Source organism: Danio rerio, chromosome 19 (assembly GCF_049306965.1).
Source record: "Danio rerio strain Tuebingen ecotype United States chromosome 19, GRCz12tu, whole genome shotgun sequence".
Lineage (NCBI taxonomy): Eukaryota > Metazoa > Chordata > Actinopteri > Cypriniformes > Danionidae > Danio > Danio rerio.
Window position 1 is genome coordinate 12,647,509 of NC_133194.1, and position 18,681 is coordinate 12,666,189.

The window sequence follows — 18,681 nt, forward strand, 5'->3', positions numbered from 1 at the left end:
TACATTAGCTAAAATAGCTAAAATAAAACAAATAAGTCTTTCTCCAGAAGAATAAATATAGGAAATACTGTGAAAATTTCCTTGCTCTCTTAAACGCCATTTGGGAAATATTTGAAAAAGAAAAATCACAGAATGGCCAACAGTGTTGACTTCAACTGTACCTACAAGACCGTGACTAGCTTTTTTGCCATACCTATTATGACTAGATTTTGTTCTTAAAAATTCATACAATTACTATTTTGATGTAAGTGTAGGGTTAGGGATTATAGGATTTTCAGGTAAGGGTTTGAGTTACCATTAGGAGTAACTAATAGTAACTACAACTGCAAACGATTGCTACCTTAGACATCAGTCGATGTGCTTCCTTTACCCTTCAAATAGCACAAATTTAAATTGAAAATTGAAAATATGAAATGTAATATTCAGAAAACTCAATGGTGTGTGTTGTGTAAATAAACCTAATGACAAATTTAGTCACCAACCAATGGTCAATGGTAATGTTGTCATTTTGCAAAGTTTTTTCTTATAGACTGCTAAAATAATTGCTAAAGATTTGCTAAATAATTTGTAATAGAAACACACATAGTGTTTGTCTATACAAAATATAACTTTTCTGTGATGATCTATATGTTAGGAACACAACAATATGAACACTGTGGGCTATATTTTGACGGTCCATGTGCAAAGAGCAGGGTGCAAACGCTTTCAGGGCGTGTCAGAATCCACTTTTGCTAATTTAAGGACAGAAAAATCCGCTTTGCGCCGTGGCGCATGGTCTAAATGGGTTGAGTTTATTTTCTTAATGAGTTATTAATGAGTTTTGAGAATAAACCAATCAGAGTCTCATCTCCCATTACCTTTAAGAGTCAGTTGCATCGCGCCATGGTGCATTTGCTATTTACATGATGTAAAGTATAAGTGTAAGTGTAAAAACTTAGCATTTCAATAGCAAGGAAACAGTGAAACAGAGCATCTACAGCACGAGAATGAGAGACAAGGCATCTCATAATCTACTAGACTGTCTATTTTCTGAACAAACACATGTAGTGACACAAGCCATAGTTTGTAGAACATTGAAGTGTACACTCACCCTCTCCTCCTCCTCCCTTAGGTCAGGCATGGTGCTGACACACAGTGTAACCGCAGTAATGGCCACAAACACCACAGAGAGGCATGCGAATATCTTCCCAGGAATACCAGAGTGAGGATTCTCCACCATATCTCTTAGGCTGTGCATGCAGCCCGACAAACGACCCTCCTCTGGGCTCCCAACTGCTGGCGCCTCCTCACAAGAATGGGGAGAAGTCAACTCGGCCTCCTCCTCCTCTAGCCGTAGTCTCTCCCGCTGCTCCTCCTGCCGCAGACGGAGCTTTCTCAAACAACACCACTCCAAACTGGCCTCCTCCACACCCCAATACGACAGCTCCTCCTGAAAGGACAGTGCGCACATCTCCCGCAGGAGCCGAAGCTTCCCGGCTGCCAGGAACGTGACAATGGACCGGAAGGCGCTGGGGCTTCGGTCGAAGAAGAACTCGTTGCAGCGAGCATCATAGTCATCGCACAAGTCCAGGATTTCCTCGGCATTGTTGCAGTTATGCAACCTCCCAAGACGTGTCAATGGGAACTCCTCAAGAGTGGACCACGGTATGCGATAACGAATGCCACCTACGTTGATGATGGCAGTACGGTCAAATAAAGAACCCTCGTCTGCTCCAGCTCCTCGATTTCTGTGAACTTCGTCCTCCTGTGCTGTGGCCTTGCGTTGCACTTGTGCGCGCTTGTAAAACACTCCCTTTTTACTGCTGATTTCATGCTTGTTTTCCAAAGGGTTAAAGTGGAAGGAGGTAAACTGATGATCGGTGCTGCCTGCTAGGAAAGCGACCTCTTGGTACATCTCTGCCACATGGATGTGTGGGCTGTACACTCCACAGAATCACAGATTACCGGGTCATGGTGTTCATCATGGCTGAGCTCTGAGAGATAAAACAGGGAGGTTTTAATAAAGAGTTATGCTATGGCTCAAGGCAAGCTAAGTCTGGTCTCGGAGAGCCACGGTCCTGAGGAGCACAGGTGTCAAACTCAGTTCCTAGAGGGCCTCAGCTCTGCACAGTTTAGTTCCAACCCTGCTTCAACACACTTATCTGTAGGTTTCAAACAAGCCCCAAGGACTCAATTAGTTTGATCAGATGTGTTTAATTAGGGTTAAAGCTAAACTGTGCAGAGCTGCGGCCCTCCAGGAACTGGATTTGACATTTGTGCTGTAGAGTTTTGGTCCAAACTACCTGTAGCTTTAAAGAAACCCAGTTCAGATAAGTTTGATTTGGATGGGAATGCAACTCTACAGGACAGTGACTCCCCAAAACTGAATTTAGCACTTCTGCTATTGACCTTATTCTTCGAAGTGCGCTGGTTTTTGAGAATGTTTTAGAAATTTCGATTTTGTTTCCTACAGGAGAAATGACTAGGAATATTAAACGGCAGAAAATGGTCAAACTACTTGCTCTACAAACAAGTGTGCACATGACTATACATAAGAAGTAGAATAATATCTGTTTGAAACATCAAGCAGCAGAACAAGCTGTTTTTAATGTCTATAAATGAATGGAAGTGAATGAGGCCAGAAGTCCCGAGCCAAAAAGGTTCAAATGGCTGCGCCCACTCATTTGTGAAGAATATGGTCAATAGTTCCAGCTCACAATGTGCAATTTCGGCCATTATTTTTCTGAGACAAATTTTGGAAATCCTAAAAGATTCCAATAAAGCAGGCCTAAAATCTGTGGTCTTTGAATGTTTGACATATTCACTGACAGGCATTTAATAGCTGTTCAAATCAAACTTTTCTTTGAATGAAATTCTGGCAGTGTCAGAAGATTTCAGACACTTTCCTGCAGTGTGACTTCAGTTAAGCAATCAGCGAGACAACTTCAAACCATTGCTGGAAAATGTCGAAAAAAACAAAGGTATGAGTAAAATTAAAGTTACAGATTGTTTATGTTTGCTGTGTTATTATTTCAGAATCTGGATTACTGAATGTGTCATGGATTGATGATGTGTTGATTGATAATGGCAAACTTCAGATGAGCCTTGCATGTATTTGGCACATTTTGATTTTCATTCAGTCTGACATTATGTTAACTGAGATCTTACAGTTCATACAGTGAGCTGGGATTTACTCAGAAAACAGCACAGAAGAAAGAACACAAACAACAGGTGAAAATACAACCGTAATTAATTGGAAATTTTCAGTGTCTCTGGATTTACAAATTACAAATTTACAGTATTTACAAATTACATAGTTTTTGTTACGCAAACCACTAAGAACATTTGTTTTAATAATATAAAATAAAAAAGAAACTGTTATAATAACAACACAAAAAAACAACAAAAAATTTTCAGATGTATAAATCCATTTTCAGACACCACATTACAAATGTTTTAGAAATTTATTTATTTTTAAGTATATCTTTGTTTGTTGTCTTGTATTGCTGATCTAAATAAAATCACTGGAGTGATGACACATGTTTGTGGTCCAGCCCTTCAGTTGATTCTGAATTCCTAGTAAAAAAAAATTAATAATAATAATAATATACACTTTTTCATTAGCTTTTGGATTGTTGCAAATCTAAATGTTATAATTTACACACACTTATTTTATGGATAATCTTCACAAATTAACACAACCTTTGAGGCTTAAATATAACATTCATTAGGCAAAAAGGGAATGAAAGATTATAAACAATAAATGAAATACATCAACTTCATAACTACAGTGTCACAATCAGAAAGCTTTTGACAACTCTTTCAGTCTTTATTTAATCAATACTTAGATTTTGAGCATTCACATAAAGGGGTATGGGTGTCCCAATTTTCTTTAGTTTGAAGGCGTAGGGCTGAGGGGAAGGGCTAGATACCCCTTGAAACTGATTTTTCAGGACCACACTTGAAACCGAGGGGTAAGAATATTTCCCAGAATACACCATCTACAACGGCAGCATGGCTGCACACGGAAGTAAAGAGATGCATAAATTAGTATTTTTTGTCATTATTATGAATTTTTATAACAAATAAGTATGTTTTAATACATTCATAATAGAGTCTAAGTTTTACCACTTAAAAAAAAACGCTAAAACAAAAGCCACTAATTTTCGCTATCTATAAACCATAATAATAACCCCCGTATAGTAGTCCCACAAAACGTTTTCACATCTGACACTCGATGACACTCAAATCCCCTGTCAGAAAGGTCTAGTGGCTGGAAATGAGCTTTTTACAGTGTATGCTGTAACGTTAGTGTTATTTTCATGTGTTTACATACAGTAGATTAATATGGTCACAGTGTAAATACACAGTAGTTACAAGTTTATTGCCACATTTTATCATAATGATAACATGATATCGTTGCCTTCAGTGGTTTCCTGAAGATAAAAACCAAAAAATAACGCAACTGGAATAACTACAGCAGTCGCGATTGGCAGATCTATTGCAATGACATATGATGACGTGTGTCTGTGTTGTAGTGTTGTCCCATTTCTTAAGGGTAAACTTTGAAGTGCTTCCCCTTCACACTCTGTTTCAAAGGCCAAGGGAAAGGGGAAGGGGTACAAAATCGAATTGAGATTGGACCCTCCTCTGAAAGTTGTGAAAGCATGCAAATATGGAAGTCATATGGATATTTTAATTGTGCATTTGCCACATTTGTATGTTGATTTTATTTGCATTGAAAAGTGGGCAACATTTTTACCTATATTATAACCAGGGCCAGACGGAATCTGCGGACGTTTTTTGCTTTTTCTGCAGAGAATTTTGGTAAAAATCTGCGGATTTCTGCGGAATTATTTTGGGAGTATCCAGCGGAGTATCATAACTAAAACCTTAATATATAAAAATAAAAAGTAATAAATTACTGAATAAAACCTTAATAATTTTTGATTTACACATTTACTCAAGTAAATAAACAGAATTAATGATGGGCTAAAAATCTGCAGAAATCTGCAAAATTCTGCAGAAAATCTGTGGAATTCTGTGCGCGCAGATTCCATGTGGGCCTAATTATAACCAATATGTAAATGAATTCCACCACCAAAAAAGGGTACAATTACACAACGACATGCTAAAAGGTTTTTTCTTTGCTTGCAAGTTTTGTGTAGAGATGACAACTCTGTCAAAATGATGCCAGTTAACACTGATTTAGAAAAAATTATTGTATTATTCATGTCAGGGCAGTAGTATATTATGCAATATCATGTTTTTTGTAGTTTACATAGAGATCTAACTGGCATATTTTTATGTTTGCTCTTTGAAACTAGCTTTCAAAGTTTGCATTTGCAGCCCCTAAAACATTGTCATGTAAATGAATGGGAAATGCTACTCTACTTAAAATGTTGATTGAAAACAAGTAAACACTTGAAAGTGTACAGAATTTAGCAACTTCATCCATCCACCTTACATAATCAATTATTCCTTGAGCTCTAGATTTAAAATGATAAGCAGCTTCATAATGATGATCATTAAGGGCAATCCTTCTCAACAAAAATACCTACAGACAAACACATAAACATCAACAATCATGCTGTAAAATTCCTACTAACTTTCTAATACGTCACATTCTCCTGACTCCATATTTATATTTTATCAAACAGGGGTGAAAATAGGTGCTCCCGTGGCTTTGGAAGTCTTAATTGCTCACAAGTCTCAGGATGCAGTAAATTCATGTCACAACACAAGCTGAATCCCAAAGCGGGGGAATTAATTATGATGTATTCTTTTCTATTCATGGCTAAGTTCCTAAATGAGCCATATTCTCCACACAAGGTCCAGTGCTCTCAAATGAACATGAGTATAATTAGTCTGACTGCAGTAGGAGATTTATGAAACAGACCTTCTCACGCCAGAGGATTCAGGTTGTAATTCTGAAAATCATCCATTACGTCTTACAAAGGCTGTTCAACATTTTGTTAAATTGAAACATAATCTATTCAAAAAGCAAAAAGTAATTTCAGTATGCTGTCTCCCTCATCATGATATTTACTATTATGCTAGAAATTATCCCAGTGAATATGACTGAACGTTCATGAGCTCAACGTTACATATAATTAGAGAGAAAGTTATACATTTTTGGCATGGTGTTCAAGGTGGGAGCACCAATCTAAGAATTTTGGTCTGTGCCTGAAATGCCCCAACAAAACTGACTCTTTTTAACCCTACCAAGAAAAGCGGGTCAGCTGGTGTCTTTTGATATAGTGTTTGTGAATAAAATATTGCATCTTCACAATCTCAGTCCAACGCGAGAGAGAACAGGATAAAGAGGATAATCAGTTCTACACAGCAACTGGAATTGACCATCAGTTCAGCAATGAACAAATCAGTATCTTTATGTACAGTCCAATGTCTTGTCATTTAAAAGAATTTGGACTGAAAGACAAATCTGTTATCAGTTAAATATTCATAAGGCTTTGCAGAGAAATATGTTGCGGGGACAGAGAATTGGCCTGGAGTTCACTGTTGTCATAAAACCAGGTTTTATTTATAAGGGTCCATTAGGAAATATTATGTTCAGAGTCAAACAGATGAAAGATAAACCCTAAAATGTGTAAATAAGTCAAGGAAACTTGAAGGAGGAAGAGTCTTGGTTTGGTGGTATTTTCTGCAGCAGGATTTGGCCTATAAAGTAGATGGCAGAGTTAATGTAAATGCTAATCAGAAGCTCTTTTGTCAACATGCAGTTCCCTTCATTCATTGCCCAGTCAGCCAGCCATTTTCATTTAGGAACATAACCCCTATCACTCAATAAAATGGGTTAAGCATTACCTTTAAATTGAAAAAGCTTGAATAATAAAATGGCCTGCACAGAGTCCTGATTTAAACTTGATTGAAAATCTCTAGTAGAAACAATATTATGACTAAGAAACCACAACTGTGGAAGAGACTGAAGAAGAGCTGATCAAGATCACAGGAGAAAAACTAGTAATGCCCTGTGGGAGACGAGCGACTAGTGATGATTTCTGACTGAACCATTAGAAATATCTGGTGTAATTGTTTGTTGTGTTACAGTCATTATTGTTCTCCAACTTTAGACCCTTTTTACCACAAAATAAAGGAGTTCATTGTTTTTAAACACTGTTTAACTAATGATTTAGTCACAACTAAAATAAGATAAAGATTACATTATTTCTAAGAAAAATTAAATGTCTAAAATTTTCCAACTTTGTTAGATGCCGCTTCTGTCTCATTAGAGCTTAATTTTATTGCTTAGCATGTTGCTTGAGGCCAGAGGGCTCTAAAAAAATTCAAATGAGTCACTGTCTAACTGAAACAGAAGAAAGATGCCATGTGTTCACACTCAGTCAATGAGTCAATACATGACCCAGCATTTCCTGCATGAAGCTCAAACTGCACACAATGTACCAATTAAAGTAGGTGCCAAGGCATTTAAAAATGTAAATGAGGCAAACTTTTCATTGTCAAACGATGACAATATAATAACATCTAACAGTGATAAATGATTTCAACACAACATGTTCAAGTAAATCAAATAAATGTACTTCAGATAACTGGAAAATATTCTTAACATGGGTTAACCTTTTCACCATCAGCTGTCCAATCTTAAACAAATCTTTCAGTTTGAAAGAAGTCAGCTATACGTACTAGGTTTGCAGTTATATATTATACATTATATATTATGAAATATATATATTACATATATATATATATATATATATATATATATATATATATATATATATATATATATATATATATATATATATATATATATATATATATATATTAGGGCTGTAACGATACACCAAACCCACGATTCGGTTTGTATCACGATTTTTGACCCACGATTCGGTTCGTATCACGATTTTTTATTATTTTTTTCATGTGGGGTGGGAAAAAAAAGATTTTTAAAACTATTTTTTATTAAATAACATTTGAAAAATCTTTATAAACTAAACATCAAAGAACAATATTAACTATGCAAATTATTAACAATATAAATATAGCCATATATAAAATAAATAAATTGCCAAAGCTCACTTCTGTTTTCTTTGTAACAAAATACTGTTGAAAAACCAAACAGAACTAAACTCCATTGTGTAGATGGTTCAAGCATGTTGAAAATTCTTTTTCAATCAAGTTCTCTTACATAGAAAAAGTAAATTAAATGGCTACTAGGGATGCTCATTTCGTTAATTTTGCTAACCGACAACCGCCGCTCATTAATCGGTTATTACCGGTTAACTGGTCAGATTACTATTAATTTTATATTAAACAAATTGACGTGTCTATTTTGTGTCTGACACATTAAATATTGCATTTTAAAATACTGATTTATTTTTGTATGTTAGAATATTAATAGCGGAACATAACAACAGAGCATTTCCACGCACCTGCAGTGTTTAGCACAGAAGAGCAGAATAATCTAAATAAAATGAATAAAATAAATATAACTGCCCTAAATTATTTTCACTTAAATAATTAATTTATATTACAAAACGAAAATACTGACTGATTCTTTTTAATAACCGACATAGGCTTTTTTTCCCAATCATATGTTTTTTTCTTCCGTCAAATAAAAATCGCAGACTTCCTCAAATTGCCCGCTCCACGGAAAATATGCATTTATTTAATGCCCCGCTGTTATTATAATAATAACAAAAACATTTACATTTTAATAGAAATCATTATTTTAAAGATTATGTCCTGATATAGCCTATGGTTTCCTCTCTCTCCCTCGCGGTTCAAGTGCGCGCGCTGCGTGATGAAAAGACAACAACAATGCGCTCAGACTTTTTGTAAACAGTTTTGTTGTTTAAATATGATATTGCATTAATCTGCGTACATGCTTTATAAGCTGTAAAATAAAAAGTAAAGCCTATTTGTTGCGTTTATTACGCAGATCCAGGTCAACATAAGCGCTGGTTTAGCATCAACAGGTCTGTATCAAACAGCAATATTCTTCTTCCATTTTGCTTCTTTGGCAAATGTGTCTGTAGGCACGGGTTACATGTTATGGTCCCGCTAATTAATTATGCCTTGCAGTTAAACAAGGGGCCAAAAACGAGGTGCACCTCACTGCCTTTATGTTGACAAGGAAAAAAGAAGAGGTGCGGTCCTCTTATGAAACGACTGAATCAGCTGGGTATCGATTGTGCAAAAGTGTTGTTGTCTGTGTTGTTACAATTGTAATATTTAATACTATTGTGATATTCAAGATTTGAACATTCATACAGCTCTGGATAACTTAAAACAGCGATTAGACCTTCAGAGCGGCATTAATGCGTCCTGAAGTAAAGCGAAACGGCTATAAACTCCAGCAAGATAGAGTGATTGTATGCACAGCCATATACCTTTATCTCTAAATAAAGTATAACTGTAGAAACTGTGTTCATCTTAACTGAAAGTACCTGTCAGTCAGCACTCTCAAAGGTTCAAACAGAAAGCGCACAGCACGGTTGCAGAAAAGTTTGCGCTGTTACCTGACATCTGGTGAACGCCCATCCCTCTCTGCGCAGCCACATTAACAGTGTGAACAAATCATCATATATGCGCTGAAAATCCGGCCGCTTTGACAGCATTGGCAATGTTTCTGGCGTTGTCGGTTGTCAAGCGGGGTTAAGTTGGTTTTGTTTTTGATATCCCATTCAGACGGTCCCTTACTAAGAGCTCCGTGTGAGCTCACCCGGCTAAATATTGGAGGGCTTAAACGGAGCAGTGCTCGTAATGTCGAACGAAAAAAAGTGTTAATTAGCTCAACTTTTGCAGGCACGCGTGACGTTATTGGAAAGGTATCACGGGGTGTGTCGCGATTCTCCCTTATCACACCGCGACACAGGATCGTAGATCTGAGTGTCGCGATTTCGATTTTATATCGTGTATCGTTACAGCCCTAATATATATATATATATATATATATATATATATATATATATATATATATATATATATATATATATATATATATATATATATTAATTTTATGAAATATTGTTAGAATTTTCATATGTGAATTATATATAGAATTTAAATAAGCAGGATTTTTTTTTTACATTTTATTACAAGTAACAAATACAATTTCAGCTGTTGGACCAGTATGGTTTCAGTTTAATTTAAAGGAACAGTCACTCAAGAATTAAAATGTACTCTTTATTCTTAAGTTGCTTTATTTATTTTATTTTATTTATTTTTATTTTTTTTTTTGAGTGAACAATAAGAATGATGTTTTCACAAGGTTGTGTGTGTTTAACAGAAAAAAAAACTCACAAAGGCTTGCTATATTTTGATAGTGAGTAAACAAGTGACTACATTTTCATGCTTGGCTGAGCTGTCCCGTTAACTGTAATAATTCTGGATGGAAGTGCAGAGGAAGCTGCTTTATTAAAGCGATGTGTGTGGATTTGGGGGGTAACAGAAAGGTCAGAAATAGAGAGAATGTGTAAAAGAGTCTCTGCTTCTTTATGTCAGCGAGCGCTCAAGGGAAGTGCTTGAACTGCAGTGGTTTTTGAGGATCGCTCTGTGATCAGACAGTTGTGTCTCAAAGCGGTTCTGAATTGAATGCCGGTTTCTCTGTCCAGACAGAGGGTTGGAATCAGTGAATTTATATGTTGCAGTGCTGTGTTATATCAGTGCAGTTATTAGTTGACTTTACGTAAATAAAAAAAGTGTAAACATGTTGCACTTAAAGGGATTTACTTGAAAAAGTGAGTAGAGCCATTGGCCATAAATTATTAAGTAAATAACCCATGTTTATAATTATGAAAACTTAACATAACAATTCCGAGTTTCAATGGGTTTATTCTCACACCTTTTAAAGCAACAGCTTTACTCACTTTTTTAGATAACATAACTAATAGTTTTTTCCACTGATAAAGTTTTATTTAAAACTGAATTACAATAACTTATAATGTGACAAAAAATGTCTTATGAGTGTTTTATTCACAAAATAATAAAGAGGGCAACTCTTTTCAACATGGTTAAGAAATAGACGTTTTTCTTCGAGCAGCAAGACAGTGTTTGAATAACTTTTGAAAGATTACACAACACTCAAGACCAGGCTTATTTTAGTCGAGTTCTGTGAAGTGGGAAAGTGAAATAAGTTTAATTGAAATGACTCCAGTTCACTCATCATTACTGAAGGTTCACTGAATTTGATAGACATTAAGTGCACTAAAAAATCTACTAAGATTTGTATGGCAGAGTGCATACTGTGATTTTATAATGAAGGAACTGTTTAATTTGTACAGTATGTGTGTATAGTCATCATTATTATTTATAAAAGTTATAAAGTTACTGAAGCACATTTATACTTTCAACTAAATTGTACTTCATTTTGAAGTATGAATTTAATTTTTAAATATTTGCTTACCTGTGGTTTCTGAGGCAAGTCTTTTAAATTACAAGTATGAGCTGTCTTAACTAAAAATAACCTGCAGTGACATAAATAATAAATATGTCAATGCGTTAGAATAGTTTCAAGGCACACCACAGTAATGTGTTTTAAGCCATTTCATACAAGCTGCTTGATTACCTAATTTACAGAAGCCCTAGCCCTAACTTAAACTAAGCCTTGTTTGAGAAATTGGCCCTGAATTAGTTCACTTGTTTTGAGAATTCTTTTCTTAGGTTTTAGTTTTTAGTTGTAATAATAGCTTGAATTAGTTATTATTTTCATTTTAATGAAAGTTTAAGTAATGATGGTTACATTTGGTTTGTTTTAGTTCACTGTTAAAAGTTAATAGATTAATTAAATGAGAATGTAATGTCGGCATGATAGCCCAGTAGTTAGTTGGCCCTCCCAAGTTATCCAGGCTTGTAGACCTTTTGTGATCTTACCCCTACCCCCCACCTCCCTTTCTCTCCATCTTTACTTCCTGTCAACCTATTGTCCTGTCTAATAAAACCCAAAATGGCAAAAATACATTGTATAAAAAATGGAATGTAATTATTTTTGTGGAAACTTTACTGCAACCGATTTTGTGTATACATAGCAAATGACTTGCCATTTTGGCTCAATCTGTTCATTGGTGTGGTCTTAATAATCTCTCAGCAGGCACAGGACATCAGCAAGACAACAAATTGACCCCAACATTTTAGGGGTGTTGCTTTATGTTTGGAAATGAAAATCAGGTTCACGTCAGAACCCAACGTCAGATGTCAATGTCCAACGTCCAACCTAAAATCAAGCAAATACAAACATCCAATAATGTTACAGCTTGGACATTGCCAATATGACGTTGAATTTTGGTTGACATACCTGAATAAATGTCAAGCGTGTGACGACAATATGACGTTGGGTTTTGGTCATTTTCCAACCTAAAATCAACTAAATATACACATCAATTGACCTTGGTATTGGATGTCAAAAAAAAACTTAGACCTTAGACGCTGGCTAGACATGGTCACCTGACTTAAATCTAACCTAATATTAATGTCTTATGATGTTGTGTGCCTAATGGGCAGATTTTTTTGTGAGATTTTGATGGAGAGCTCACTGATCTTATGGTTTCTGTCAAAATAGCAAATAAAGATTTGTGAGGATTCATTACATTTATAATTCATACATTTCCAAAAAGAAATCTGAAAAATTTTAACAAAGAATAAAACCTTTGGAGAGCACATTGCATTTTTTTTTCACTTTTTTTTTAAATAGTATGGCTGTTTAAAGGTGTAGTTTACCCAAAAAATAAAATGACCTGATTAATTCTCCCTCATGTGGTTTTAAATCTTTGTGAATATCTTTTTTTTCCCTGTTGAACAAAAGAAGATATTTTGAAGAATGTCGGTTGCTGGCACCCATCACTTTTATCAAAGTAGGAAACTAAATCCACCGACTAAATCTGTCCTAGGAAAACACATCCTGTAGAAGTCAAAAGGTGTCAGCAAGAACATTTTTCAAAATATCTTCTTTTGTGTTCAACTATAGAAATGTTTGTATTTAACTATAGAAATCTACAACAGAAAGGTTTTAAGCAAGGGAAGGGTGACTAAATAAAGGCAGACATTTTATCTTTGGGTGAACTGTGCCTTAAACACTGGATAATATTCAAGTAAAAAAATTACTACCACAATATTTAATCATATTTGAGATTAAATAAATGTAGCTTTTTTAAGCATAACAGTCTTGTTTCAAAAGTCTTACCGCTCTGTACTTTTGAACAGTATAGAATACATTACATAAGCCCTATTTCTAAACAGATTTACTGTACAATGCAACCATGTACACGCATATACGCATAAAAGAAGTGAAAGCAGTAGATGGATCTCCCTAAAGGCAAAAAGTGTAAGAGTGATCTTTCTTTCCTGCTATTGTTGAATCTATGAATCAAGCTCAATGAATCCACAGAATCTAGATAATTCCTTGAATCCTGTGTGTCTGAATTGAAGAGCAAGGCTGATCTGTAGTTCTATAGAGGCAATGACTAAAGACCCCGGAGGCTGTCATCACTATTAGCAATCAGCACAGATCCATTCCAAGATGCCTGTAACATTGATTTCCTTTTTGTGAACTTCATAACAGCCCACAGGAGGCTGAAGGTCTCCTTATAGACATACTAAAGCAGAGCCACACAACTCTCTGCACAGAAGAGAGATGAAGAACGGCATGCATGCATGTGTGTGTGTGTGTGTGTGTGTGAGTTATGATAAGAGTTGCGTCTCCAGCCAAACATCAAATTCAGTAGTGCTGATGGGCGATTTCTGCTATGCCACTTTGAGTTAGAGACCTATAAAGGTACTCATGAATCAATATGAGGTATTTGTGATTTTTCTTAATAGATGGTGACATTATTCACATCACTGCACTATAAAACCAATGGAGAGACAATGCGCATGCTGTTTTTCTGTCACTCAGTTTTTTGCTTTATGTCTGCAGCGATGAGTTATGCTGCTAGGCAACCCTCTGTGTTTATGATAAAACTGCCTCTTGATAATTTGGATACGGTAAAACATAACATTATTCAAAATTACACTGGCAGCAAAATTAAAAATAGTGCTCAACATATATAAGTACACCCCTTACATATCCATATCTTAAATTCATATTTTTATTAGGAAGCTATACAAGATTATATTTGTGCATATACATTAGTTAGTCAGCACTGAAGCCAAATCTGAAGCTTATCCAACAAAATAACTTATGATAGTGGTCCAAAAACTAGTGCACCCAAATTTATTTTTTCTAGAAAAATATTAAATACAAATTTTAAAAAGGGGAAACATCAAGAGAAGCTAAAAAAATATACAAATAGTTTGTAATTTTTGTTGCAATATTTTGCTTGAATTTAATTGTATTATTTTTCAATTTCTAAATATGTTTGGTGACTAAAAAATTATTTTATTAAATATATCTGTTTAATAAATCTGTTTTGTTTAAATGCACCAAAATACATTGCCCATATTTACTGAAATGAATACAAATATTCATTTTTAAAATGGGGTGTACTTAATTATGCTGAACACTGCATATATTTTTTCATAATATTTTTGTGTATTGTAGAGTAAAATTATAATACAACACAGATATTTTAATGTATAATGAATACATTTATATAGCTCTGTTTTATTAAAATAAGATTTTTAAAATAATATCACAATGTTTAAAATATGCTTAATTTTTTTTCATTTGACTTCATTTTAAAAAGACTTAACTGTTAACGTTTAATTCATTCATTCATTTAATTCTAAACCATTTAGATTATAAATTAGTGTTTAATCATAAAACAGATAATCCATAATATAATGTAACAAAATAAAGTATTTAGAAAATTACTTTAAATGATAACAATTCTATAACAAATAATACAGTTTTTCTCAGTCGCTTTGGTACATTTCTCAGATCAGTACTGAAATTTGTGCATTTATAAAAACAACACTTACAAATAGCAAAACACCATAGATTCCTTGCAAAAGCCAGACTCTTGCTCAAAATCCTTAGTTTTTCTTTCAAAACTGTGTCAATGAATAAGTCAGTGCTATCAGAGTGACAATGTGTCATTGTGTATGGATAAGGCAGCCTAATTACATCGTCATTTTATCAATACAACACTGGAAGGATGTTCTGATGTAAACTATGGCAAAGAAAATTTGATTTTTTCTGTTTGAACTGATCGTGTCATTGTGATACATAAAGGAAAATACAGTACTACATTGCACAAAGAAAAAATAAACAAAAGTAGAAATGTGAGCATAGAACAATCTCCTTTTTAGACCTTCATTATAAAAAAAATCACCTGAGAAAAATTTAGCAATTGTAGACAGATTTAGAAAAAAGTCTTACAAATTTGTATAAAAAAACTGCATTATGGTGAAATATTTTGACAAATTGTTCAGCCATTTTGCATGTAAAACCAGATGTTGTTCAAAGGAATGAGGAACTAGTTTTCTGATGTGCACAAGTGACAATGATCTGAGATTAAATATAAAAAGTAAAATATATTGTTTTTACATTTTTAGTAATATTTTTAGACATATTTCTTAGCCCTACTCCCAGTATTTTAGCATTTTTTATATTTCTAAGATACTACTGTTTTATAGTTTGTATTAATACTTTGAATGAGGGTGGTTCCTTCTGATGTGGCAATCTCTGATATAGCAAAGGCAAAAGAAAGTGAGTAAGTTTGAATGATTTTTTTTGTTTTATTATTTCTATTAACTTTTGTTTTATTTCAGACTAATTTTAAAAGTTGTCAATTTTCAGTATTCTGTCAGTTTATGTATGTTATATACAGTATGTTAGCCAAACAAAATGTTAAACTTAATTTAATTGATTTCCTAACAGCTAAAATATATGTATTTTATTTCATTTAATTTTAAAGGTTTTACAATTGTGGTTAACTATAATAACTCTGCTACCTCTATATTTCAGAAGAGAAGTTAAGAAAGCAAACATGTGCATATCACAGTAAGACTATTATATTGACCCGGACAGTACAAATTCATTTGATTAAGGGGCCATTTCACTCTGCAGCAGAAATGCAGACAAATGCCAATTCCTTGGGTTAAAAACATTTATGACTTAATGAAATACATGACGTTTGACAGAAAAAAACAAATGTCAACAAGAGTTGCTTTCTTATTCATTTTCAACATTTGAATTCACAGCTAATGTGACTCATGTGGTATAAAGAAAAGTTATATTCATTCCAGCACCATTCAGTAGATCCTAAGATGTTAAAGACTATTTTTAAAAATCATTTTCAGACATATTTCAAACAGAGCATTACTTATGAAGCTGTTTATGCTGTTTGTTAAAAGCCAGTGTACTAAATGTTAAAGTCATGAGTCAGACTAAGTTGTCATAGTCATCTAACTGATTGATCTACTGTAGTTGTCGTCCACCCATCCAATCTACCAAAATCAGCATTAGTTGAATTGGAACGCTATAGGAGGTTAGTGATCTTTCCGAATGTGCAGTACTTTATCAACAGACATGCAGAACAATGTATCAAAATTAATTTATAGACATTATTACAGAAAAACAAACAAAAAGCGCTCAGGGGTAATCATCAAAACAACAGGAATCAGTCCAAGGCACATTTTTTGAGTGCCTTGGACTGATTCCTGTTGTTACTTTACAGATATGTTGCTATTTGTTCACTTTTAACACACTTTTAATTATATATTTACTTTATATTACACTTTTATTGTTGTACGACACGTATTTTTTACATCATAATAGGCAATTATTTATGTAGATTTTTTTCTGAAAATGTGATATTAAAGCATCTTAAACAACTGAACAAACTAGCAGTTATCTGATAAGCATTAGAGGGAACGAGATGCATTTGTAACATTTTCTTTAGGTTTTCTTCATAACTCACAGATTACCTGAAATACACTTGTCAAATTTTTTTTATACAATATAGGTGCGCAAATTATGGATACAGTTAAAATACTTACACAAGGACAAGACTATAATAATAAATTAAAATCAAGAAGTCCGAGAGCTACAACTGTCCCCTTGGTGCGGTGTGGGTGATTGTAACAGAGTTTGTGAGCAAATGTAAAATGCACTTATTAACCAATTGTATCTCAAATAAAATCAATCACATTACTGATGCAGTGTCTAAAACCTTTACGTGAGATTTGTATGGTACAGTTTAAGTTTATATTTATTTTCTTTGCAGAAAATCAGACAACCATTTCACTGGTAACTAGACTTAGAGTTATTAAACTATATTTTATACATTAATTAGCTGATGTGTCAGGAGCAGAATTTAGGCAAACTCTAATGAAATGGTACAAGACATATTAACAGAATAACCCAGTAAGATCCTGTCTACCAAAATATTCATAGATATTTATTTTATTTAAAAAAAAAAATATATATATATATATATATATATATATATATATATATATATATATATATATATATATATATATATAGTTTTATATATTTTATATAATATTAAAATATATAAAAAATATAAAACAAATGAAAATATTAATTAAAATATATAAAAATTAAAATATATAAAAATATATATAAATAAATAAATATGTATATATATATATATATATATATATATATATATATATATATATATATATATATATATATATATATACTTTAATATATATATTAAAGCTTTTTTCTGAGTGGATGGTTTGGATCACATTTAATCAAATTAAGATTTAAAATATTCATATAGCTCACACTAAGTGAAAAAATTAGAGTTTGCAGATTTTTAATTAATTCTTAATATTACAGTTTTGCCATAACTGATATATTCATAAATTATTTGGTAAAATCGAGCAATGTTTTTATAAACGTTTAATAAAAAAACATTGCTCTAATTTAACAAATTTACTCAGTTTATAAATGTATCGTCAATATGCCTATATGTAGGCTAACTTTATAGTTGGTCACATGAACTCGGTGTCATCACCATTTCAGCTCCACATAAAATAATGTACAGGTAATAGCAATAAAACGCAGTAGAAAGAAAACCATGCGTTTTGCGAATATATAAGAACACCAGAATTGCAGCTTCACAACCTGACGCGATTTGGATACTATTAGAGTAATAATAAAACACACATAAACAAGCTGCATATATAAACAGACTCATTACAAACAAATTCAAACTCCAAAATTAATAACCAACAGTCGACTCACCCGTTTAAAGCCCACTGAATCTGTGCTGTTCATTCTCAGCTCTGTACGCGTAAATTGTGCTTCACTGCATTTGCAGTTACTTTTCTTCCTTTCTCCGCATGGCTTTACGGTTTTCCCCCAGCCTCAGACTGACTCGAGCTCTTGCAGCTCCTCCACAACTGCTGAAGTTGCTCAGTCTTCATCGTGTCAGATCCGGATGTGTTGATGGGTGTTTCTGCTGTTTCTCTCTCTCTGGCGCGCGCGCACGCACCAGCTCGAGTCCCCGTCTCACCCCAAGCCGGGCTGCTTACTAATAACAGAGCATTATTACCATGCAGAAATACATTCATACACTGCACTCTCCGATTTCAAGAGTTTAGGCTACTAAGTTAATTATCTCCATTACGTGTAACCCATACCGCAGAACAGCCCAGTTGAGAATGGATGCATATTGAGAGGATCTGAAGGAGCTGAGTTTCAAAACATCAGATCAGTTGTTATTGCTCGTCATGCATCACACACACCATGTCTCATCATATTAGTCATGTAAATTAGTTGGATGACAAATTCATCACTAAAAC

General features: G+C 33.8%; 1 protein-coding gene across 3 annotated transcripts in view; it reads right to left on the reverse strand.

The window, feature by feature from the left end:
- The window catches only part of kcng2 (potassium voltage-gated channel, subfamily G, member 2), a 56,479-nt gene extending 38,195 nt beyond the window's left edge, over positions 1–18,284 (reverse strand). For all 3 annotated transcript variants that reach the window (XR_012394937.1, XR_012394938.1, XM_685808.9), the window contains exons 1-2: positions 18,122–18,284; positions 1,091–1,973 (exon numbers count right to left, since the gene is read on the reverse strand). Coding sequence is in view for 1 of the 3 variants with exons in the window: in XM_685808.9 (XP_690900.2) it covers positions 1,091–1,894 (804 nt within the window). In the remaining 2 variants the exon portion in view is untranslated. The remainder of the gene's footprint in view (positions 1–1,090; positions 1,974–18,121) is intronic.
- Between the last annotated feature and the right edge of the window lie 397 nt (positions 18,285–18,681).